At 47.5% G+C, this 24,365-nt stretch overlaps 6 protein-coding genes across 6 annotated transcripts; 3 read left to right on the top strand and 3 right to left on the bottom strand.

The window, feature by feature from the left end:
• Positions 1-2,384: 2,384 nt before the first annotated feature.
• DEU56DRAFT_904593 (uncharacterized protein) lies at positions 2,385-4,350 on the bottom strand (the record flags this gene model as incomplete). The annotated part of the gene is made up of 15 exons (XM_041356677.1): positions 4,021-4,350; positions 3,894-3,959; positions 3,810-3,839; positions 3,648-3,754; positions 3,558-3,597; positions 3,425-3,497; positions 3,339-3,372; positions 3,269-3,291; positions 3,211-3,215; positions 3,028-3,156; positions 2,958-2,978; positions 2,765-2,906; positions 2,687-2,694; positions 2,568-2,629; positions 2,385-2,463 (listed from the first exon to the last, which is right to left on the bottom strand). Coding segments are annotated over exons 1-15 (897 nt in total), but the record flags the coding sequence as incomplete, so codon positions are not given.
• Positions 4,351-6,897: 2,547 nt separating this feature from the next.
• Positions 6,898-9,308, top strand: DEU56DRAFT_927182 (WD40 repeat-like protein; the record flags this gene model as incomplete). The annotated part of the gene is made up of 5 exons (XM_041358600.1): positions 6,898-7,201; positions 7,250-7,752; positions 7,808-8,365; positions 8,479-8,650; positions 8,781-9,308. The coding sequence occupies 5 exons, from the start codon at positions 6,898-6,900 to the stop codon at positions 8,897-8,899; spliced, it is 1,656 nt and encodes a 551-aa protein (XP_041202957.1). The 3' UTR covers positions 8,900-9,308.
• Positions 9,309-10,210: 902 nt separating this feature from the next.
• DEU56DRAFT_746517 (uncharacterized protein) lies at positions 10,211-11,099 on the top strand (the record flags this gene model as incomplete). Its single annotated transcript, XM_041349205.1, has 7 exons — positions 10,211-10,274; positions 10,339-10,368; positions 10,428-10,468; positions 10,522-10,557; positions 10,611-10,637; positions 10,693-10,828; positions 10,921-11,099. Coding segments are annotated over 7 exons (513 nt in total), but the record flags the coding sequence as incomplete, so codon positions are not given.
• A 3,973-nt stretch (positions 11,100-15,072) lies between these two features.
• On the top strand, positions 15,073-16,807 carry DEU56DRAFT_92311 (uncharacterized protein). Its single transcript, XM_041358527.1, has 6 exons — positions 15,073-15,263; positions 15,329-16,046; positions 16,092-16,214; positions 16,268-16,336; positions 16,392-16,545; positions 16,601-16,807. The coding sequence occupies exons 1-6, from the start codon at positions 15,147-15,149 to the stop codon at positions 16,758-16,760; spliced, it is 1,341 nt and encodes a 446-aa protein (XP_041202955.1). The 5' UTR covers positions 15,073-15,146; the 3' UTR covers positions 16,761-16,807.
• On the bottom strand, positions 16,807-19,025 carry DEU56DRAFT_92300 (P-loop containing nucleoside triphosphate hydrolase protein). The gene is made up of 6 exons (XM_041358525.1): positions 18,850-19,025; positions 18,597-18,780; positions 18,086-18,536; positions 17,711-18,027; positions 17,598-17,661; positions 16,807-17,542 (listed from the first exon to the last, which is right to left on the bottom strand). Exons 1-6 carry the CDS (start codon positions 18,912-18,914, stop codon positions 16,854-16,856), a joined length of 1,770 nt encoding a protein of 589 aa, XP_041202954.1. The 5' UTR covers positions 18,915-19,025; the 3' UTR covers positions 16,807-16,853.
• Positions 19,026-22,616: 3,591 nt separating this feature from the next.
• DEU56DRAFT_918067 (uncharacterized protein) lies at positions 22,617-23,839 on the bottom strand (the record flags this gene model as incomplete). The annotated part of the gene is made up of 3 exons (XM_041358069.1): positions 22,617-23,448; positions 23,500-23,579; positions 23,639-23,839. 3 exons carry the CDS (start codon positions 23,837-23,839, stop codon positions 22,617-22,619), a joined length of 1,113 nt encoding a protein of 370 aa, XP_041202953.1.
• Positions 23,840-24,365: the final 526 nt, after the last annotated feature.

Genomic DNA, 24,365 nt, shown 5'->3' with positions numbered 1-24,365 from the left:
TGCTGATCCCTTGACAGCGTGTGAGTGTCTTGATCCTCTGTTGAGCTCTAGCATTGCTCACCGATTACATTTCGGATTCCTTGACAGGATGTGAGTGTCTTGATCCTTTGTTAAGCTCGAGCCTCGCTGACTGAACACACTGCTAATCCCTTGACAGACTGTGAGTCTTGACCATCTGTCAAAGTCGAGCCTCGCTGACTGAATACATTTCTGACTCGTTGACAGCATGTGAGTGTGTTCATAATCTGTTGAGCTCGAGCCTCGCTGATCCCTTGACAGCTTGTGAATGTCCTGATCATCTTTCGAAGTCAAGCATTGCTGACCGAACACATCACTGACCCATTGACAGCCTGTGAGTGTCTTTACCATCTGCCGAAGTCGAGTATTGTCGATATTTTGCATTCCTTGATAGCTTGTGAGTATCTTGATCATATGCCGAGCTCGAGCATTTCTGTCCGAACATATCGCTGACTCGTTGACAGATTGTGAGTGTCTTGATTCTCTCTCGAGCTTGTGCACTGATGTGTTGATAATGACAGCAAGTAAGTAATTTGACCTTCAACCATTTCTGTCTTTTCTCACGATTCACCAGCTGTACCGCCCTGAAGATGAGGAGTTGTGGTTAACGTTACAACATTTGGTATGTCCCATTGCTCACAGCTCGTCCACGATTCTCATCTCCAAGGCTTGCTAGCACTCTGGCTCATCGACATTGGAGAAAACAGTTCAACTTGGTTCTGGTGAGATTTAGGCTGCGTCGCAATGAGTCTGCTGATGATTGACCATAAGCTGCTGTTATCATCTTCGAGCGCGCTTACTTTTTTTGGGAGCAAACCTATAAAACGCTGTTATATTTTCCCCGTGTTCGCATTGCTCTCGAGCAGTATATCGCGTCTCCCAATGCCGCTGCTGTCAGGGACGCTCTTAGCTCTGCGGTCCGCACATATCAAGCAAACTCCTCTCGGTGGATGGAGGGATCAACAAAACGCTCCCAGAACAAGGCGGAGTTAATCAAGACAATTATTGAGGTTACTATGCAGTATCGCCTGTGTATGTGATATCTGTTGCAATTGTAGCGGTCCAGCTGATCTGTTCGTCTTCAGCCAGACCTGAAGTCTAGGCAATACGGCGATATCAGGAGGGTTAGGCTTAGTGAATTGCAGTTTCTTGACTGCCTGGTGGCATGTGTGGAGGTGGTTTAAGGAGGTGGAACTGTATGAAACGGTTGTATGATCATGTAATGTAGCGGTTTGTATGCTATAGTGGACGTGCGCGCGATGGACAACGTTCTCCTTACTTCGCGCAATCCTAAGCTTTTCCTTAGAGTTACAATTTCATAGCGTTGCTTTCGGGTTTGCTGGATCGGCGGTGGCGTTGCTGTTATACGAGTCGGAGTTATAGAGAAGCGGCGGGTAGGTACGAAGGACAAAAGCAACTGTGTGGTACTACTGAGATTGTTGATAGATGACTGCTAGTGCCTTGTTGATGGCGATCAGCAAACAGTCTACATATTGGAGGCTAGTGATAATAGACTATATGCTCTCGAACTGGCACTGCCTGGAGCCTTTGGGACATTATCTGACATCCCCACAGCTGCCAAGGACTCGGATATGTTCATTTACATCGATGACCAGAAGTATTGATTTTACTAAGTGGTTGCGAGTGATGGAAATCACTCATCTCAGCAATTCCGGTAGTCAAATTCAACACGCACTCGTGTTGGTCGAGAAGAGTCCTTTCGCCCTGAGGCTCAACTAGGACGGTAGTTCAGGATGAATCACCACGATACATCATTCGCAGTTCCTAAAGACACAACTTACGTCAGTGCATGGTCATGAGGGATTCTGCGCCGACATTGTGTCTTGGTAGGCCTCGATAGATTGAGGTTGTTCCTCAAGACACAAAGTCGTCTCTGCTTCACCTCTTCTTGTAATCACACACGAAGTCCCTCACCCGGTCCTCGAACCACGCTCTTTGCTTGAGTGACAGGTGGTTCCCCATGCACATGAAGCACTATAAACGGCGGATGCACGCCCTTGGATTCCAAGTTATTACCAAGTTCCTCGTCGTCCAGGTTCTCCTGGCTCGCAGCTTCCCCCCCTTGGCTACGAGCTTGAGCGTGATGACACGAGGCTACACAGAAAAACTATGGTCATCGAAAGGTGCGCCGAGGAGATGCAAAATGATCTGATCTTTCTACGGGAAGAGTAGCTGTTCGTGATGATCACTCCGTGTAATCTACCACCACCGAGCGATCGACGCGTACGCGTACACCGAGTTCCATGTCATCAGCGTCCCCACTGTGCGAAGATGTGTGCCTGAACTCTCCATCGATGGGGGTTTTAGAGTCTTTGGAGTGGCTCTTAGAGTCGAACTGTGAGCGAAGACCGGACATCACTTTTTTCTGCGCAGTGAGTGTGGGACGCGCGATGATCACGTTTTCCACGTGTTGGGTATTTGGCTCTGACAGTCGTTTGCGGGTGCAGGTGAGTGGAGCGAAAGAAACGGAACGAATGAATGTCGCGAGCGTTAGCGGAATAGCTGTCAAGCTTGGAAGTGGTGCGCACCTCGTATATTGATGAGGATCCGTTGGCTCATGATCCACGTTACAACATAACCTATTGATGCCCTGATGATGTATTCTGAGTGGTCTGATTTCCTTGACACAAATGGATGCGAAACTTACCCTGCCGACTAATAATAGGAGCCAGTCGATATTATTGAGCTGAGTTTCCATGGTGTATTCGTAATCAAGCCTACATACCTGAGTCTCAATGTTGGTCGTATGATAAAGGATGAGGTTCAATACGTTCGACGCTGAGGGAATATTAGGAGGATGCTCATCACAAGCAGAACATAACTTGCCAGACAACACAATGAAATATCCAATGCCGTCATAGATCAGGCTAAGTGTGATGAGCGACGCGCATCGACTTTGCCAGTGGTGAGGAACTTACACCCGTATCAGTTGTTGTATTCTAATAGCGACGGTTTAGCAACCCTAAAGACGGGAGAGAAAATGCACACCTGCTACTGAGAGGATTATAACGCATAAGATGCATGGTAGATATTGTCACCATCACAATATCATACAGTATCACAGCGAGGTAGTAGAACCAGGTTGACAATACCCTGCCAGAATTTGCTGAGGTGCAGCTACAGTTCATGAAGATCTGAACAGCCCACACGGGTGGTAAGGGAATCACTTACTTTCCCTACAAATGGACGTTGTTTGTATGAGATATTGTTGTAAGAAACACTGACGTACATTAACAGTAGCAGCTGTTGGTTCTAAAGGTCAATGCGAACCCAAGATTAAATTATAAGTCAGAGCTCACGGGACCCATGAAATAGATCGGCGAACCACTCCGCCTAAAACGAATAAGAGAAACGATATCATGTCTGTGTTGTGAGAGCCTCCTACCGCAGTTGAGAAGAGGTATAGCAGCAATAGTGCAATTCCTATCCGCCTATCTCTTCTTGCAATATTGAATGTCCTACACGGTATTTTTGAGTCTGTGCAGCTGCAATCCAGACACAAAAAAGGCAGGACAAACCTGACACCTAGGATGACCTGTGATATCATAGTTTGTATGGCTACAGTGTGGTCAATAGAGTTTTGGTGGGTGAACACCAATAGAACATACCTTTGAAGACAGGCGCCAAAAGATAGTATTGTTGACATGTTTGTAGGGTAAAGGCGGCAGAGAAATATCCGTAATTGCTGAACAATATAACCAAGATACTACCATAGCTGCATGAAATTTGAGCGAAAAAAAATCACATAACCAAATGAGAACAAAACGTACCGTATGAGAATGAATAAGGCGCAGGCAAGACTGATGGAAAGCGAGCTTGTCAACAGTGGTACGTTCATGTCCGCGTATACATACCTCATATGAAAAAATGATGATTGGTTTCGGTAAAAGCGCCATTCTGCAGGCAGTGTCAGAATATAACTAAACGCAGTCAGTCAGGATACCAAGACGAATACGGGGCAACTATAAAGAAAAGACTTACTCGTAAATCGCAATGGAGACAGATGCTATTCGCAAATACTTCTCCGAGGTTACACTGTCTACAACTAAACGCCGCTCCATTTAATAGAAGAAAGGCGCGCCGGTTGGCTCTGTGCCTGGCAGATCTGTTCTTGGTAGATTGAGGCGAGGGATCTGAGGCAAACTTTGAGATGCAGCAAAGGCAGTGACCGAGCAATCTGATGACGAAGGCTTCTGCGAATAGGGACGCTATGTATGACCCGGACGAGGCCCCGCTTTTAACAGAGACCAGAAACAACACTGAGGAGGAATGGTGCCAAGTTCGAGGGGTGACATTTAAGGTACCCCAGCTGTCAACGTTGCTAATAGGTGGGCAGATATGCAAATTAATCAATATGAAGGTGTCAGTGCGACCCGCGAGGAATGCATCCGATTGTCACATTAATCCTGCCAGACGAGTCGTTCAGAACTCACGCCAAATTGTTCGAATCAGATGGGCTCCAGTTGATCATATGCTCAATTACTCGGCGTATGCTGGCGTATGTCGCACTCGGTGACCAGATCTGGGCCAGCCATTTAGTCCGAAGTTATGGAAAATGGGGGTGATCAGCTTCGGCTAAGCATCCAATATATGGGCTATTTGTTCGAAGCCGGCCCCTGCCGGCCCGTGTCCGGCGCGTCGCGATTTCGTTGTCATTCATATTAAGTGGCCTTCTTACTACATACAACCGTGACAGATTCGAGTCGAGACTCGCGCCTATCATCGTGCTCTTCCTAGGTCTAGACTTGCATATATATAGAGGCTTCGACTTGAGATACCCAAGTCGCTCTCCCTCATCCTCAGACTCCCTCAATCTCAGATTCCCTCATCCTCTTCGTCATTTCCCGAGTTTCCGTCAACGAGAGAGGACGGATCGCGGCGTATGAACTTTGAAGCATGTGTGTAAGTTACGGGGCGGACTGCGCTCAGGGGTAAGGGGTGAGCTGCCATGGGATGGATGGCGAATATAAATGTGGAATTGGACCTTTGACAACCCGTTGCTGGTAAGTGGATCGATCGATTGGCGGACAGTTTCGAGATTAGTGGTTTCAATTCTTTTCCCCCCTGTAATGTCTCGTCGCTATCTTCATTCCATCAAGGTCTGACTATCGGGACCGGCTCTGGCTAGGTAATGTTAATATTCCTATTCCCATGTAGCCACCACACGCTCAAACTGCGTTGTTTAAGCCTGGTGCTTCCAGCGTCTCCATACGAGCTATATGCCAACCGGTCCCCTCACAAAAGCGTCAATTTAGGACATGCGAAGAGTGTAAGTCCACTCAACTTATCAATCTTGAAAACCCTGCAGCTCAGTATCGGCAGTATCCTGTGTGTGAACCAGGCGGGAAGGTAAATTTACATCCAGTTGACGAACAAACGATTGTTGACATCGATATAGAATGCTATGAGACCTTGTACACGTTACAAGAGCTTGATGGCTCACCTCATTGCTGAATCGTGTATCTCCCTTCCGAGTCTGAAATTCGGGCCTGATTCCTTTAACCCTCCAGAAACACCGTGCGACATGCTGTTCTATGTTGTTCATGCCACCACATCGTTCCACAGCGCAGCAGCGAACCTAGACCTTACGTCCAACTATCAGAAACACCTGTTGAGATTCCCTGGTTGGACTGGGGACCCAAGGCCATCGAATCAGTGTGGCTATGAACTGGCTCAGAATCATACCCCAGAACCTGGGTAAAGGCCTGGAGGACTCACCATCAAGGGTTGCTTCTACGTGCATATTTGGGACTTCGATAAGGGAATCATTGCTTGTTTAGAAAATATTCACGACCTTAATTCACCAAATCCTCTCGGCCAGTTCAGTAATGCTTCGATAGAGAACGGTATGGATCACGAATCATCCTCACACTATTACTGATTCTTCGACGCGTTGGCAGGTTTTCTTTGAACACGATGGCGGAATTATTTTATTATGGGTAGGTGTTGTTGTGATGAATGCAGTGACTCGTGGGTTGGCTCGGTTAATATTCAGGTCGTTTCTCTTGTAACGGTGGATGTGGACCAGGGTATGCCACTTGACCAGGACTCGTCACGGTTGCCTTCGTCAGTTGTCAGTGAGTACATGGTTATTACACTTCATCATAGCGACAAGAGAGTGTTCCAAAATTTGAAGCGACTCGCTGAGTTTTCTTTTCCTTCCGTAGCAGGAGATACTCGATGTTAGCATAGCAAGAGCCGAGTCCAGCGCCCGGCCTGTCTTAGTATGTGTTATTAGGGCGACGTGGCTGTCGGTAGTGCCGAGTATCACTTTCTGTGCCCCGATTTTGACGCAAGAATTACTCATGGAGGCGAAGGCTGAGTTTCGGGTTGTCGAAAGTGAGACTCATAAGGCAAGGCCGAGTATTCGCCGCGGCACTGCGTTCAACGCTCGACAAAGTAATGCTGCGTCCGAGCCATAGATCGAATGAAAATCATAGTCACGAACTCAACATGTGTCAAGTTGCAAGTCACGACGCTGTCGACATGAAGGATCCTAAGAGCGGGACAGTCGTGTTTCAAACATAGTTCATTTGTTGATCGCAAGCCGAGGCATCCTGTATCCAAGTGGGATTCTTTGTACGACACGTAGAAGATTCTGAGGCTCTCGGGTTGTTGAAGATGGGTGCAATGGGACTTTGAGAAATATATATGATACACGGAGTTCGTGACCACACGAGTTAATTATGGTCAGGAATCAGGATGACTTCCCGTCTTCTCCAGCTCCGCTGGCTCTCAAATGGACGCTTCCCCTCCTGAGTCAATTTCAAACTCCGCCATGTTGAATTGATTACATAATTTAGGTGAAATGATTGTGCCTTCTAGATGCTCGCCGCTGGTCGTTGACGATCGTGACCTATGTCCGGACTCAAAAACTCGCCCTTTGGGAAGCGACTACGGGGGACACACCAAGAGAACGAAGAAGACGGTCCACGAAGAAATCGACAGCGTGTTAACCCAATTTTCTATACCGCCACACCGTCAACCACAAAGGACGCGACACCAGAGTCACCCGTTACAAGCCGCGACATGTACGGCGACAGATTTGTACCTTCTCGCGATGCTGGCGATATGCGAACAACCTATCACTTGATGGATGAAAGCGGCCCTTCTACTCCTTCAAAATCTAGAATTATACCAACAGAATCAGATGCACTGAAGGGTCAGTCTTACTGGTCTCGATTACGTTCAACACCTAATTCACCCACAGAACAAGCAAACGCAATATTCACTTCCATTCTCCACACAGAAGTAACGCCCCCTTCCCCACGCCGAGCCGCCTCCCCACAACGACCCACAACGTCCTCAAGCGCAACAACAACCCTCCCACCCAGCACACCCACCCGCAAACGCATCTTTCACTACACATCACCCGCCACATCCGCAAACCCCAGCACACCAACCCGCAGACTCGACACCCCAACAGACGAAGCCTACTCCATGAGCCCCGTCCGCGCAGAATCCCGTCAACTCCTCGAATCCCCCCGCAGACAACTACGCAGCGTTTGCAAAACGCCCTATCGCGTGCTCGACGCCCCAGACCTCGCAGACGATTTTTACCTCAATCTCGTAGATTGGAGCAGTACGAACGTACTCGGTGTCGGACTAGGCAGCTGCGTGTACCTATGGACAGCACACAATGCAGCAGTTTCCAAACTATGCGATCTTGCAGGTTCGAACGATACAGTCAGTTCCGTCTCGTGGGTCCAAAAGGTTCGTACATGTCTTCACTTTTTCATTATTTATTTTCGATGCGACTATTCAATAGGGCACGATGCTCGCTATCGGAACCCTCTCGGGTAGAATGCACATCTACGACGCTAATACACTGCAAGTACAACGCTCGTACAACAATGCTCATACTCAACGCATCGGCGCTCTTGCTTGGAATTCGCATGTGCTTTCGTCGGGGTCGCGGGACCGTATGGTGCACCATCGGGACGTCCGAGAACCCTCCTTGCGTCCGTTCAAGCGGTGTGCAGGACACAGACAAGAAGTGTGTGGGTTGAAATGGGCTCGGGACGGCGGGCCATTAGCAAGTGGGGGAAATGACAACAAAGTGTGTATATGGGACTTGCGAGGATCAAAACGCGCTTCTGTTGCAGGAAGTTCAGGATCAGGTGGAGTAGAAGACTCAGGAGGAGGAAGTGGAGGAGACACACCACTCTGGAAATTCCATGAACACACAGCAGCGGTCAAAGCCCTCGCCTGGGATCCACACGTAAGTGGGGTATTAGCGACAGGGGGAGGAACGCAGGACAAACATATCCGGTTTTGGAATACGTTTAATGGGACTATGCTTAGTGAGCTTGATACTGGGAGTCAGGTGCGTTGCGTCTTTTCCTTTTCCCCTTTTCCCCTTTTCCCCTTTTCCCACCATCTTATTCTTATTCCCATTCCCCCACCCTCCCATTCTACAACTAAAATTAATCGACACAGGTCTGCAACCTAATCTGGTCCCTAACCTCGCACGAACTCGTCAGCACCCACGGCTTCAGTAGCACCACAGCCCAAAACCAAATCTGTATCTGGAAATACCCAACGCTGAATATGGTGGCGTCGTTGACGGGGCATACTCATCGGGTTTTGTATCTTGCTATGAGTCCTGATGGTGAGTTTTTGGTTTTGGTTTGGTGGCCCATTTGTGTTACGGGTGTCCAATTTTCATTACGATGAGACGCTCGGGTACTGGGGTTGTGACGTCGAATGGGCTGTGATGAGACGCTGATATACGTTCCTAGGTGAGACGATCGTGACGGGTGCTGGGGATGAGACCCTTCGGTTTTGGAATGCGTTTCCGAAGAAAGAGGGTGGGGAGAAGAGGGAGACGAGGTTGGACTATGGGAGGCTTATCAGGTGATGGTAATTGGGAATCTCGCACAAGGCGATTGACGTTTTGCCGAACTACGCATCCTGGGAACTCGGCGGTTAGCATGGCCCGACGTCCCTCGGTGATTGGCGTAGACGTCTCACCCGGCGATTGATACGGACGCTGCATTCTCGACATCACGCTCTCATCTATACACTATATCCGCAAGCTAACATTCACGCACCACATCATGGCATATGACCACCAACCACACCACTGTATCACTCACTCACCCAAACCAAATCAAGAACACAATCCCATCTATTTCAACAACCCAGCAACATAACTCATCTACTTTGCTGGCACACAGCCGACCTACTTGACTTGCTCAGTGCATATACACGCTACATGCCGAGCTCAGTGCACATGCCAAGCTCACATCATCACATCCATATGCCCTTTGTTCGTATGTCGTTTTTCCAATTTCTGTTTTTCTCGCTCCTATCTCGTCTTTTCGTCTTTGTGAACTCATGTCCTTCTGTCATGACCTTTGTCTTGTAAGTCCCATCCCTTATTTCTATGAATCACGCATACTCAACCGCTTTTGATTTGTTAGCGTCCAAATGCTTCTTGTAGGGCTATCTGTTTGCTTTTTCGTTTCGTCATTTTTCAGCTATACTTATGGGCATGTCATCGTCTCTTTTTCTTTTTTTTGTCCTAGATTTATTTGCTTTGTACGGCTTTGGAGATTTATCATGCATCGATTACGATGAACGACGCAATTGTTCAGCGATGTGAAATGGTTCAGCTGACTAGGTTACAAAGTTAACTCCGAGTCATGAATGATGGGGATCTTGTGATCACCATGCTCGGCGCACATTAATGTTAGGTGAGGCGGTACCGGCAAAGACTTTGCTCCGCAACGGGCGCTAAGATAAGGCGTGGTGCTGCTCCGTTTCAGTTGTGGCACTGGTACACAGCCACTCGCAGCTCCTTTCATAAGAGACGCTTCTTACTCATCAACACACCACCACCAAAAACGCTTCTTATCAACACCCTTTGAAGCACTCACACCACTAACATCAAAATATGGCATACGCAGGTGGTGTGCGTTCTTTTGTTACGATCTTGAAGAATCGCACGTTGATGATATGCGTGCTTGCTTTATCTTATCTTAGTATGGAGGGTATGGAGGCCCGGGTGCGCATGGAGGGCATGGTGGAGGGCCAGGGGGGTTTAGTCGAGGTGTGGCTCCTGGAGGTCCCCCGCCTGGTGCTGATCCCCAGTAAGTGTCGTTTATACGCATCATCCATCGGCGTTGTTATCGTTGGTGTGTGTCGTAACTGACGAGCACACGAAAGGCTATGGTCTTGGTTCGCTGCTGTTGATACGGACCGATCTGGCGCGATTACTGCTGTGGAGCTTGGTGCGTTTGTTTTTGAGTGAGATCCTGAGATTTTGTGCTTATCGTGATCGTTGGTGGTGATTAGAGAGAGCGTTGATTAATGGAGATTGGACTCGTAAGTTTTGGTTTTGAGTTTTTGAGTTTGGGAAGATTGGGAAGCTGATGGTGGCTTAGCATTTGATTTGGACACTGTGAAACTTCTGATGAGCATGTTTGTGAGTCGCCCTGACCTTTTCTGTCTTTAATCGGTCGTTCATCTTTGCAATAGGATGTCGACCGCAGCGGCACGATCGGGTTCAACGAGGTACTATTTCCCTACCCTTACCTCCTCATTTCCATCCATCTGACCGAACTTAGTTTTCTGGACTCTGGAAATACATCAAGGTACGTATACACACCCAGCTTCAAGCACACAGCTAAACAAAGGCACAATCAACAGGACTGGCAGAATGTGTTCCGTCACTTTGACAGAGATCGCTCGGGCTCCATCGACCGCAACGAACTCCGAGATGCTCTCCGTCAATTCGGGTACAACCTCAGCCCACCCCTAATCGAGCTCGTCCAAGCCAAATACGGTATGTTTCCCCCATCCCCACCCCTCGAGTCGAGTCGTGCCTCCGCTTCACAACTCACTCTGCTAAAACTATGCTAATCCAAGACATCAAAGCTTCCAATGTCGCTAGCGCTTATGGCCCTCCTCCTGGTATCACCTTTGATCGCTTCGTTCGCGCTTGTGTGGTGATCAAGCAGCTGAGCGGGGCCTTCCAGGGTCTTGATACGGATAATGATGGATGGGTGCAGATTAATTATGATCAGTTTATGCAGACTGTTTTGTCGTTGCCTTGAAGTGGCGGTTTGGGGAGGGGACGGACTTGCAGTGAGGGTTGGAATCAATCGAGATCGGTCTTTGTATCATCCTAGAATGGAATGTGTACTTGTAGTCTGTCAGTAAACTGTAACAGCGACAAAATTATGTATCTGCCTTTTTGTTCTCTTAGGTGGTGTGAAATACTATCATCTGAGGTAATGTGATAGGAAGACTGGCTGAAATAATTTCAATCGATCCTAATAGGAACACGTAGGCATCTAATCTAAGGGCATCGCCCCATGTACGATCTGTCCTGTGATTTGGAGGGGAAAGGAAAGAAGAGAAGGCAAAGATGATTTCGACATACCGAATACGCCAATCGGCAAGCTGATACCGCTTACGCTTATTAGGTACTGACAGTCTAACGTCTTTGAGGCATGATATGTGTCTAACAGTCCAGCGACAATAAACATTGAAGTCTTGTTGAAGCTATACAATATCACTCTCTGCGCCATGGGGACCGGAGTGGCAGATGCATTCTTGGGCGCATCAACTGCACAACACATGCTGTATATAAGCTGTGAAGCGAACAACAAGATACAGCATGACAAACGTACCAGGAAGTAGTGAACTCAACTCTGACTTGACTGAAACGCCCATTATCCCCTACTATCCGCCCGTCAGTGTTGTCCTCGGTAAGTAATGAATTTGGAATTTGGTGGGTGAAAGCTGAGACGGCGCTTCACTTGGCAGTTGAAAGTCTGGAATATGTCTTCACCCGCCACTAAAAAGAAAGAGATATCAGCAAGATCGCCTTGCCAGAAATTTGAAGGACACACCGATGAGGTCTGGGGCGTCATACGCTTACTTGACGGACAGCGGATGATTACTTGTTCAGGAGATGGCTCGCTGCGGGTATGGAACTTGGAGAGCGGGAAACAGATAGGAGAAGACTGGCGGGACGGAGACAGTGGAATGAGGAGTATAGCGTTGTCTCCGGATGGGAAGAAGGTGGTCAGCGGGAGTGGCGACGGTGGAGTGAGGTTGTGGAGCATCGAGACAGGCAAGGTCATTGCAAAATGGACGGGGCACACAAAGACAGTGTGGTCTGTCTGTTGGAGTCGAGATGGTCAGCGAGTATTGAGCGGATGTGATGATGGGACAGTGAGGCAGTGGGATTTGGAGAGCGGAGAGACAATCATGGAACCCGGGCCAATCAAGACAGGGAATCTACATGTGTTAGCAGCCATCTATTCGCCAGACACGACCATGATTGCGACTGGTGGACGTGATACGCAAGATGATGACGAGTGCTCAATTAAAATCTGGGATGCGAAGACAGGCGAGCTTGTCGCAACTCTCAAAGGACACACAGATTCGGTGCGGTGCCTGGCTTGGACTGGGAATGGAAAAACGCTCATTTCTGGGTCAAACGATGACTCGATTCGGACATGGAATACAAAAACTTGGAAGCAGAAGATCGCAGTTCTCCATGCGCACGTTTCTGCTGTCTATGGCATTGCAATATCCCCGAATAGCCGCATCCTCGCAAGCGCATCGATCGACTCGACAGCGCGATTATGGAACCTCGAAAACGGCGAGCCCATCAGTTCTCCACTCCAGCATGCAAATTTGGTTTTCTGTGTCTCATTTTCCGCGGATGGAAAAATAATAACAACTGGCTGCGATGACACCAACGCGTACTCATGGGATGTTGCTACCATTCTTAAAGAAGCTGGCCTCGACGAGCTTCTGTTGGATCCAAAGGTGAGTTGACAGGCATTCATTACATTCTCATCACTGAACGCGCTCTGTCAGGCCAACAAGTCGGCACTCCCTGTACGTGACACCGTCTTAAACAGATTTCATCGCGTTAAAACATATGCTCTCTAGGAAAATGCTACACGACATCCGACCCAACGACGTCAACCTGCCCATCGGGTACCCCCAGGCTTTTTTGATGTTCCACCAGATCATCCTCGTGTACGTTGTTAGTACCACTTCGAGTTTTATCCTGACTCCGTGGTCTCAGTTCTCTCCACAAAGCCGTCTCCACTCCTCCTCATCACCGCAAGGAAGCACATTTCTTGGCCACTTATTCAACCGCAGCCGCTCCGATGCACATGACACCTCGCCGTCCTCTCCTCTCGACTGGGCTCAAAACCTTTTGAAACGGCGCGGACAGAGTGCCATGGAAGGCATGGAGTTGCACGGGCGCAGCCCAGCAGTTGTTGAGGTCCCATATGCAAAGGGAAAACGTGTATGTTTTCTCTCCTTCCCAGATGTTCCACTCGACCTGACATTGCGCAGAGGAATGCTTCAGCAAGAGAGAAACGGAAAACGAATTCACGGCCTCTTAAGCCCAATGCCACGCAGCAATCCAATGGTGCGACTCAGACCCAGCTATCTTCGCAACCACAGGCACCTGTCTCCAATTCGTCTACCGCACCTGCTGTCGGTGATACAACCGCAGCTTCAACGTCAACAACCTTGCGCCCTCATGCAACGATAAGACATGCTGGACGCTGGACTCGCTTCTGGCTCTTCATGTGTTGTCTGTCTCCTGAATACACGGACGGTCGTCATTAATCTACGATTTCCTCGTCCCCTATGATGATTTCTCGAGTGCTTCTACCAGATCATACGCCTTTCTGCTACGTTTCAAACTGTCCTTTTTCATGCCACACGCCTCCTCATCTCCATCTGCGATGTATAACACGCGGAAGATATGGGGTTCTTATATCTCCACAAAATGTATTGCAGTCAGTACGTCTCAGCTCTCGAATCGAATCTGACTGATAGTACTTATATGAAGGATTTTCCTTTTGTATGTGTTATATTTCAACACCGCTGCCTTTTCTCAAGGAAGTGTGGGTGCTATCATTCTCTCTTGACTCATGCGCGGACCTCTGCTTCGTGTTGCACCAGAAAAGAACACCAGAGCAAGAACATCTAACGTTTACCAACGAGCTCTCCAAGCATGCGTTGACCATACTCACCCAAGATCTGTCCCATGGATCATTGAATGTGATTCGCTAGACAATGCGAACTTGGGAAAAACTCCATGTCTCGGGGACACCCTGCTGCCGACGGACATTCACCATGCCACAGACAGTTCAAGCCGGCTTCGCGCATATACCCTTACCCGAATATCGATGCCAAGCAGTCGAGGCTCTGACTACGTTGGTTTCCGATGGATGTACAGCAGCCATGAAGTCATGAGGAAATTGCCAGACAGCGGGTTGAACGCCTGGCTCGAGACTGATGTAAAGAAAGAAAAAATACACATTGCTCAGAGTTTTGACGTTTGAAGTTCATTTAGGAATATAAGTTGTTGCTGTTGATAGAGAAGCGTACTGGTTTTGCTACCATCGGCCTCCACGACGTCGACTCAGTGCCAGAGTATTGCAGTAGCAATGCCATGTTTTGCTTCACTACATCGTTATATGGTAGCGTTAATGCGTTCCTTCTAAATGTTTCAACAGCAGCGTCGCACTACCACAGAATATATAGGGCAGTCTGCGCGCATGGAGGCTAAGCCCAAAGCTGTCGTTCACCTGCGTGCCAATGCATCTCATATGTTGTTACTATGTGATTATGAGTCGGGTTATGAGGCAAGATGAAAAGCTAAAGGGCATCGATGATGTAGAGCATGGTGGATAGTGAATAGTTGGACGAAGGCGATTGTAGGGTATCTGAGTGTATAGAATTACATCTCTCCAGTCTTCGAAAAACATACAGCTACGATATTTCAAGGGTCCTGACTCGGACGTCCATCATGCTGTGAACAGCTGCCATGTCTTTGACTTGCGCAATGATATTGTGGAGGCGATCCTCTTGAATTCTCCGCCGCGCTGCTGCTAGCAAAAATGCACTGAACAGCTGTCCGGCATATGCATGAAGCTTTGAAGTTTCTGATCGTTTTCGTTTGTTGTAGACGTCACGTCATGATTGTTGCGATCACGTGAGGAACGCGACGTGCAAATTGAACGCGCTTCAAATAAACCTTCAAGATTTCCCTTATTTGAAGTTATAACAACGCTGTCTTATAATCACGTTTCTATAATCCAGACCAGTATCATAAGATGATCCACAACTGCGTTGACTGGGACACCATACCCCTACGTTTCCTGACAATATCATATGGGAACAAAAGGGTGGTCACGCGGAAGGGTCCAACATCCAAAGTTCGCGAATTCAAAGTGCGTGCATCATATTACTCTCTCTCTCATGACTTTTAAATCGAGCATTTTCGTGCTCATTCCAGTCCCTCCAATCTTTTGCGCGTCGTAAATTTTCTATTCAAGACCGTCCATTCTCATCCCTGCGCTTCCGAACGACCTGCAACCTTAGCTTGTCACCGCTCTCGTATTTCAAGGACGACTCCGCATTCGAGGTCGATGAAGAAGCATGGGAGGAAGAGGGCTTGATGGACCTTGTCTGCTGTCTGGAGGTGTACTCAGAGGAGGTTATGCCTGGTCCGTCTTCTCGGTCCGCTGGTGTAGACGGAGAGTCGGGTCAAGATTCGTTGCAGCCTGAAGAGGAACACGGGGATGCTCAGGTCCATAAGCAAGATCGAGATTTTGGAGAACGAGAAGAGGGAGAGGGAAAATGCAGATACAGTGATGTAACAGAAGACAGGGACAATGTCGAAGCGCAGTCAGAACAAGAACAGGAGAAAGAAGCGGAGCAGGAAGGGGAGGAGCAGGATCTGACAGGTGAGAAAGAGCTGACAGAGGAAACCGAGCAGACAGAAGAGGAGGAGGTTGAAAGTGCTCTGCGGACTAAACATTCTGGTCGCCGACGGCGAGTCATCGTGTCTGATGATGAAGATAGCCCAAAGGCACTTGACCATAGCTCAATGCTGGCTGAAGACTTACAGCAGAAACATATTTCTCCTGTCGTTGATGACCCTCAGCCCTCACCACCAACTGCTAAGAGCCGAACCAGTGCTGTTCGTGCACAAGAAATTCCGCATGTACCTGGTGAGTCATTCCCGTCTACTACAATGTATCGTAATGATGGCGTAGAATATATAGACGCAGAGCGACCGATAAAGAAGGAAAAGGAAATTCCTCTTGTGCATCGCGTACGGGTGTCGTCAGTCGCTGGAAGCTCCCAAGGGGGCCGACTCGGAGCCCCCATCAGAGCAGGTAGTACATCTCCTTCCTCGCCGTGTGATGTCTTACACAACATCAATAATTAGGCCGACCTATCAAGCGAGGGCCAGTTTCCGCAGGGCGATCAGCATCTCGGCCCGAGGCGACTCAAGAATGTACGTTTTCGCAACGTCCTTCATCTTCGTCATGATTGCTCACGAGTCTACATAGCTGAACCAGCACCTGAGCTCGCACACACCAAACTCGTCATTAGCATCCAGCACAAACCCTCCGCACAGCACGCACAGTTCAGTACGAAGCCCCGCACACGAGTAGGTAAAGTTCTCATCGGGGCATGCAAGAGCTTCCGCTTGGATGCCAATGTGTCAGTTCTTCAAATATTTGCGTTGGGTGTCGTTTGCTCATATTTCACTCTGCAGAGCGCAGCTCTACTTGGTCGTAGTAACGCAAAATGACCAGGGCTTTAAGGAGGAAGATTATTTCTTGTGCGACCGAGATGAGACGGTAGAAACCGCTGTTGTGGGCGTGGAGGGGAGGGCAGAGTTCATGATTCGCATGCCAGAAGATCCCGCAATGTAAGATTGATGCAGGATGGTATATTTTACTACGAAAGATGTGAATTTACGGGCAATTTGCTTATTCCTCCTCGTGTCGTTTTTTCGGAGAAGAGTTCTACAATTCTTGTCCTTTCCCGTCATCTAATTTAAATCTCCTTAGACCCTCTCGTACCGTCCACGGCACCTCTTCCTCCCAGTGGCTGATAACCACAACCGCTTGGTCAGATCCAACACCGCCCTCGCAAAGGTAGCGCCTCGCAGCGCGCACCATATTTTCATCCATACCACTCCAAACTTCGTCCAGCAAGACAAGTTGGGGGTGACTCACAAGCGCCCGCATCAGCAAAACGACACTCTGCTCGCCTGCAGAGAGGTCCACGAAATCGCGTTTTGAAAATGTTTCGTTCTGTGCCAACAGCTCGTCGCCAGCGGCGAAACTATTGACGTCTGACTCCCAGGAAGCCGGACCGAGGCCGTTAAGGACCTCGCGTACGCGTTTCACTCTCCATTTCCTGACTTCGTCGCTGAGCGTGCCCTCTAGACCTTTCCCGACGCCGTCTGGTCCACCCGGGACAAAACCACCGTCAAAGCCTGTGCCTACAACGTCGAATACACTGACACCGGCGCGCCTTGGGTATGCATTCGCAAGTTCTGGTGAAACGACGCCAATGAGTGAACGTAAGAGCGGAGTAGGGATATGCTGTCGAGGTCGGGAGAACAACTCGAGGTTCGAACTACCTCGCTGAGTGTAAGACTGGGGATGGTCGCCTGTCAGAAGCGAAAGAAGGGTAGTTTTTCCAGAACCTGGTTGAAGGGTGTCAGGATCTTTAAGCTTCAGTTTCGTGTATGGTTGACGTACCATTTGCACCTTGAAGATGCCAACGCTGGCCTTCGAGGATCGTCCAATTGATATTTTTGAGCACCTAAAGATAGTGTCATTGAGATCAAGGAAATGAAGGACGACGTAGTTGCCTTGCGTGTGCCATATGACACGTTTACGTTTTGCATGTCCACTACTGGCTTTCCATGATCAAGGCCAGGCTGCAGATAGGACTGAGTGGTGCTTGCCATTCTCTCAGCTTCTTTTGCGTGGTGATCTGCGTGCTTGGACATCATTTCATCTTTGGTGCCTGTCAAGATAGTTTCGCCCATCACTAAAGCGACGTGTGAAATCCAATCAGGAACGGGGTCTTGCATCCTGAGGCCCATGATGATACGTGGACTGCGGGACTCATGAAGTGACCGAAGAACATTCAACAAGATTGGGCGGGTATTGACGTCGAGGCCAGCTGAATAACGCACATCAATTATACTTCGCGCTGGTCGAATATAAGTTCAACCACTCACTCAAAGGTTCGTCGAGTACGAGGAGCTCTGGTTCAGACAAAATAGCCTTCACAATGCGTGCTCGACGCGTCTGCCCGTTTGATAAAGCAATCAAAGGCAAATCCAACAGAGAGGAAAGACCTAGTTTAGAAGTTAGGTCCTCAAATATGCCCTTCTTGATTTCGTCCTGTGCAATTTCAATGGGAGTTTTCACCCTGCCGCCTTTTGGCTGAATGTTCAGAAAGTCGTACTCTCCGAACATACTTTCCCGAAGGGTTATGCGGTCCTCTTCTCTAACTGCGCCGTACCGAGAAGTGTAGTCATAGAAGGCACCACCTGCTGCGCGTGATCGATGAGCGAATGACACGAGAGAGACGCAGGTGTGTGGGTCGCGTGGAGGGTCGGAGAGGAAAGGAAATAGTCCTCCAGGTAAAGGCGGAGGAGGAGTTATACGTAGGTGACCAAGGAGCGTCTAACGCGCGGCGCGAATTTGTCAATGTAGACACTTCGAAATACAGCTGGCATGACGCACCTGCAAAAGAGCTGTCTTTTGCTTCGAACCTGTCCCTATTACAGCCCAGTTTTCACCCTCGCCGATAGTCCATTCAACGTCGCGGAAAACCGGCACCGCGAAGTTTGGGTCACCAAAGCGATAGATGTTGGACCGTGAAATCTGGACGATATCTCCGTTTGCTGCTGCACGATTGCTGTAGAATCTAGCGATTCATCATTCCAGATACTACTACATCAGAAGGAGGGACGCGAACGATGAACTTATAACTCACCGCGACTTTACTGCAATTCTTTTTGTTGCAAGCCAAACTGCCTTTCTGCCCTCATTTTTGAACATTTCTCACTACAAATCAAGAAGAGGTCCGTGCATAAATTACACGTCAGTAGAGGACGATATCGATGCAAAGTTCAGGCTGTGGCCCACAAGGTGACTATGTACAAACAACAAAGAAGCATTCGTCTGCTTCCGAACTGTCAACCCCAGTGAAAAGTCCTTCGAGGCAGAACGAAGGTAATCGTGAGAGACCGAGTTCGGTGACCACGTTAGACCTCATTCGACTCACCGTACTGCTATCAAGATTGTGTGCAATGTAAATCGAGCAATTTCTGTGTTCATCGAAGGAAGTTGGTAGACACAAATATTACACTCGATTTCATTCGAACGTAGAATAGTATAGGATCGAAGTTGACCGAGGCGGGTCAACAAAAGCATTGTTTTGCAAAACATACAGTAGTACAGTACAAAACCACGATAGCAGGCTAAAAAAACACGAGGCGAGGTACAAAATACAATAGCAACAGAGTGGTGGCAAACAAGAGTCATGGTGATAGCCTGGAGAAGTGCACATGCAGAGAGTCGAAAGGAGAGTTATGAACAACATTCACTTTCCGGTTGTTGCGCAAGACACGTGAATCGATGCTCTCGGTGGTCGTGGATTCCACAGTGCAAGGACCTTCGTCAGAGGCACCGGGCACGATAATGGCAGCGGGAAGAACCATTGCGAAGAGGTCAACAGGGTGCTTGGAGTCACATTCCGGAACAGTGGTAGGTTGGAGATCTTCGGATACGTTGTCCTGGAGAGCGAGCAGGAGGGATGGTGTCTAGTGACGTTCCGGCCCGGCTTAGGCTCAAAGCCCCGGCTTAGGCTTGGCCTGGGGGGGCTTAGGCTTGCCATATTTCAAGCCTAGGCCGTGAGCCCAAGCCAGGCCAAAGCCGTGGCTTGAGCCGCACTAGGCCGCGGCTTCGTGGTATGCAAAACTGTAGATTCGTAGTTTAGTAGCCAGCCCATAGTGCTATATAGATACATCAATATACTACTATAGCCCTAAAATAGGGATACATTATCCAGTCTACTTGTCCACTGTCCACAATGATATATTCAATGGTGAATCACAACAAGCAGTTTTAGGCTGCAATTTTGGCTCCCCAAAGCGAAAATTCATGATATATATTCCATTTTGGTAACCTCCTCATGTCAGGCCTCCCCACATTATTCCCACACATCATATGTTCGCATTTTTCAGCCCCACAGTGTGGGAATTACCCCACAACACCAAAAACATCGCCCATTTTGGGAATCTCCACAATATCAATTATTCCCACACCCTTCCCACCTCACTGCAGCTTCACCACCACCCCACAATAGGTCCCCCTCCATATATAAGTGATAGTTTGGTATATATATGTATATTATAATATAATGGTCCGCTTTTTTTGTTTATTTGTGTACCTGCTCCTCCTCCAGGGCCCTTTCAACATAACCTAGGGTACAGAACACTTTCGCATTTTTGCCCCTATGACAGGGAAGTGTTCTAAGGCATTCAGAACATGTTCAGGAGTATATATGAATGTATTCCCATCTTTATTTTACCCCCTGAAGCGCCCTACATCAATAGTTATAGCATATATACATAGAAATACAAAATATGTTCCCATGTGTGCATTTCCAAGTGAACAGACTTGAAAATTGTATCCCCACAATCCATTAAGCAGTATGAACAATGTGTCAGGAGATCAGGCCCACAGAACAACACCCTGTTGTATGGTATACCCCCCTTCTTCTGGTGGTTTACCCCCTGTGAAAATTTTTCCTGGAAGGCTGGACCTTAGATATGGCAGGGAGTCTATTCCTATACATATTTGGAGTATATCTATCACATAGCTACCACAGGGAGCCTTTAGGGTCCTTCAATAGGAACAAAAACATAAAACATCACATATTTCACTTTTTTGATGTTTTGCACTACCTTACCCTTTCACAAATAATACAACATGCTCATATATCATTAGTAGGGCATGTATAAATGTTTCCTATGCTAAGGATCAGCTGGATATAGGGTGGAAACATTAGATCTGAGGTAAAGGGGGTATTTCCACTGATTAGAAGGCCACATGGAAATAAAGGGTTTTATCAGTGATCAGACACCTGGGATATATCTCATATATATCCCTAATGATAGCCCTAAATCTATAGAAAGATCCATCAAGGTTTGAATGAATCGCAAGGAAAATGACATATGTGTGAAAAGTGACAATTGACATTTTTTCACAGAAAGTCATATTTATATATGAGACAGGTCGAAGATTTTATTAAAAATGTGTAGGATACATGATAGACTACCTAAGGAACCTATACTACACACTGCCCTGAGGGTAGAGTGTTGGTGGAAGGGATGTAATGTGAAAGTGAGTTGATTCAGCATTAAAGTCCAATAACCACTCAACCTCAAACTACCCATTTTCGATGTTTTGGGCATTTTAATTTTCCCACACTCAATTTTTGATCTATTTCACTTCCCAGCTCTGAGATTTGGGTGGATGTTTCTGTACATTTAGGCCTATGATGCTGAATATATGTAAAATGTACTCCAGGTGTCTGATTATAAGATTTCGATGTTTTGAAGGTATGGGAACCTAATCAGTAGATTTAGAAAGTATATACACTATTCCACAACTATGGCCTATTTTGAACTGATCTTTGGTATATAAAGCATGTATATATGCCCTACTAATGATATATGAGCATGTTGTATTATTTGTGAAAGGGTAAGGTAGTGCAAAACATCAAAAAAGTGAAATATGTGATGTTTTATGTTTTTGTTCCTATTGAAGGACCCTAAAGGCTCCCTGTGGTAGCTATGTGATAGATATACTCCAAATATGTATAGGAATAGACTCCCTGCCATATCTAAGGTCCAGCCTTCCAGGAAAAATTTTCACAGGGGGTAAACCACCAGAAGAAGGGGGGTATACCATACAACAGGGTGTTGTTCTGTGGGCCTGATCTCCTGACACATTGTTCATACTGCTTAATGGATTGTGGGGATACAATTTTCAAGTCTGTTCACTTGGAAATGCACACATGGGAACATATTTTGTATTTCTATGTATATATGCTATAACTATTGATGTAGGGCGCTTCAGGGGGTAAAATAAAGATGGGAATACATTCATATATACTCCTGAACATGTTCTGAATGCCTTAGAACACTTCCCTGTCATAGGGGCAAAAATGCGAAAGTGTTCTGTACCCTAGGTTATGTTGAAAGGGCCCTGGAGGAGGAGCAGGTACACAAATAAACAAAAAAAGCGGACCATTATATTATAATATACATATATATACCAAACTATCACTTATATATGGAGGGGGACCTATTGTGGGGTGGTGGTGAAGCTGCAGTGAGGTGGGAAGGGTGTGGGAATAATTGATATTGTGGAGATTCCCAAAATGGGCGATGTTTTTGGTGTTGTGGGGTAATTCCCACACTGTGGGGCTGAAAAATGCGAACATATGATGTGTGGGAATAATGTGGGGAGGCCTGACATGAGGAGGTTACCAAAATGGAATATATATCATGAATTTTCGCTTTGGGGAGCCAAAATTGCAGTCATAATGTATGTTTAAGATTTCTGCTTGCTATATTAGATACATGGATTCTCAGACTACATGGATGTATCACTGGTGAGTGGACAATTAGATTGGGGGATGTATCCCTATTTTAGGCCTATAGGCCAAAAGGATACATCCATCCCCCACCATCAGGTGGTAGTGGATACGTTCATGCTAATGGAAGTGTTGGAGCTGGAAGTGTTCGTGGTAGTGGATGGGTCTGTGTCCGATGTGCTTGTGCTTGCAGGATATTCAGAGGGCGTGGATGCAGTGGTATCATGGGGGGATGAAGTTGATGTCTCGTAGTCTATCAAGTTGCCACTGATAGTGGGCGACAATATAATGCTGCCGTCGGAGTCGTCGGAGTCGCCAACCCTGAGCCTCTTCATGGCACGTTCACAGTCGTCATCGGAGATTTTCACTTTCAACGACTTGCGTTTCTTGCGTGACAAATTGTCCAATTTAGCCTCCGATTGAATCCCCTCAGAGTCAGTCAAGTATGACTGCTTCCAAGACGAATAACGTGCTGTAGCCAATGCGTTAATCTTCCAATAGTGTTCGCAGAATCCCACCTCGGGATGTGCCTTCACCATCTCTGCAATGAACTCATTCTTAACAGCAGAGCTCGCACCCCCCCAAGTGACAGGTGCAATGTGACGCGACTTGAAGCCATGCCAGATTGCCCGCATTGCCTGCCCAATGGCAGCAACATGATCTTCTGATAGTGGATGACCGTCCTTATCTTCGAGGAATGGAAATGCACCGCGGTCTGTAGACTGCGCATTCGCACTCTTGTCGTAGACCTTGAAGCTCTTGTGCGTCCAAAACCTGACATTGGGGTAGTCTGATTTATTGAGCTGAGGAGGGAGCGTTAATGTCATAGGCTGCAGAATGACAGGATGCTCGGTAGTGGTGCCAGGCTCTGATGGAGTTCCGACTTGAATCAGCCGAAGTGAGGCTACAAGTTTGTCATATGCATCTCTGAAAATTGTACATATTTGAGTAATTCACGGCGATGATAACCAAACTCACTGGTATGAATCTCGAGAGGCCAGCAGAACTGCATTCTCTGCACGAAGCGATACAATAGTTTCCTGCAAGGCTTGCATTTGCTGCATATATGCGTCATATTTCATGTCAATTGAACACTAATTCCATCATATACACATACCTTTGACAATAAGACACCTTGAGACCAGTTGGAGTGAGAATCACGACTCTCCTGAGAATGACGATGGAAATTATTTGGATCGGGTACCAGTGGCAGAGAACAATGATCATTAAGAAGAGGTGATGTGGACGCAGTATAAGTATTATCATAAGCATTAGAAGGGAGGAATGAGCGTAGGGGGGGGAAATTATACTCAGTCATTGTGGTGGTCATCGTGAGCAGTAGTGAGTAGACCTTCCACCAGATGCTCGAGTATTTCAGTCTCCGCTGGAAACTTCCGAATGGGAAGATTTCATTCTAAGTCCTTTGAAAACATATGAATGGGAGCATACTAAGATGAGAATGAAGATGGTGAGATGACGGGAGGATGAGCGGGAGGATGAACATACTAGTACGGGAACTTACATCAATCAATGTCACCGTTGTCGTCTTGTAATCCGCAGCGTGCAATGTCTAAACCTGTCTTCTCCACAAGGAAGAACCGCTCTTCTACTTGTCCGTTTGGAAGGGTGGGCTTGTGAGGTATCATACCAACAACTGACTGAATGGTGTTGACATCTATAACACGAAGACTTTCTTCACCTTTGTGAATGCAGGAAATGAAGCGCCATAGGATAGAGCCAACAATTCTGGTTGGGGAAGTGAGTATAGCGTGATCAGGGCGACATGTCACAAAGTGCCAGTTATTTTCATCTTTCCTCGTTGTCGGAGTTGTGATCGTCGTTTT

The sequence above is a fragment of the Suillus clintonianus genome, assembly GCF_016758775.1.
Source record: "Suillus clintonianus strain FC179 chromosome Unknown DEU56scaffold_123, whole genome shotgun sequence".
NCBI lineage: Eukaryota > Fungi > Basidiomycota > Agaricomycetes > Boletales > Suillaceae > Suillus > Suillus clintonianus.
Note: the sequence above shows the minus strand (reverse complement) of the source record. Positions and strands in the feature narration are given on the sequence as shown.

Coding starts and splice junctions, on each gene's coding strand:
- DEU56DRAFT_92311 (XM_041358527.1), top strand. CDS start 15,147: ATGATCCACAACTGCGTTGACTGGGACACCATACCCCTACGTTTCCTG. Junction 15,264..15,328: donor CCAAAGTTCGCGAATTCAAA/GTGCGTGCATCA, acceptor TGCTCATTCCAG/TCCCTCCAATCTTTTGCGCG. Junction 16,215..16,267: donor CGGAGCCCCCATCAGAGCAG/GTAGTACATCTC, acceptor ATCAATAATTAG/GCCGACCTATCAAGCGAGGG.
- DEU56DRAFT_92300 (XM_041358525.1), bottom strand. CDS start 18,914: ATGTTCAAAAATGAGGGCAGAAAGGCAGTTTGGCTTGCAACAAAAAGA. Junction 18,537..18,596: donor AAAAGACAGCTCTTTTGCAG/GTGCGTCATGCC, acceptor GCCGCGCGTTAG/ACGCTCCTTGGTCACCTACG. Junction 17,662..17,710: donor TGTCATATGGCACACGCAAG/GCAACTACGTCG, acceptor CACTATCTTTAG/GTGCTCAAAAATATCAATTG.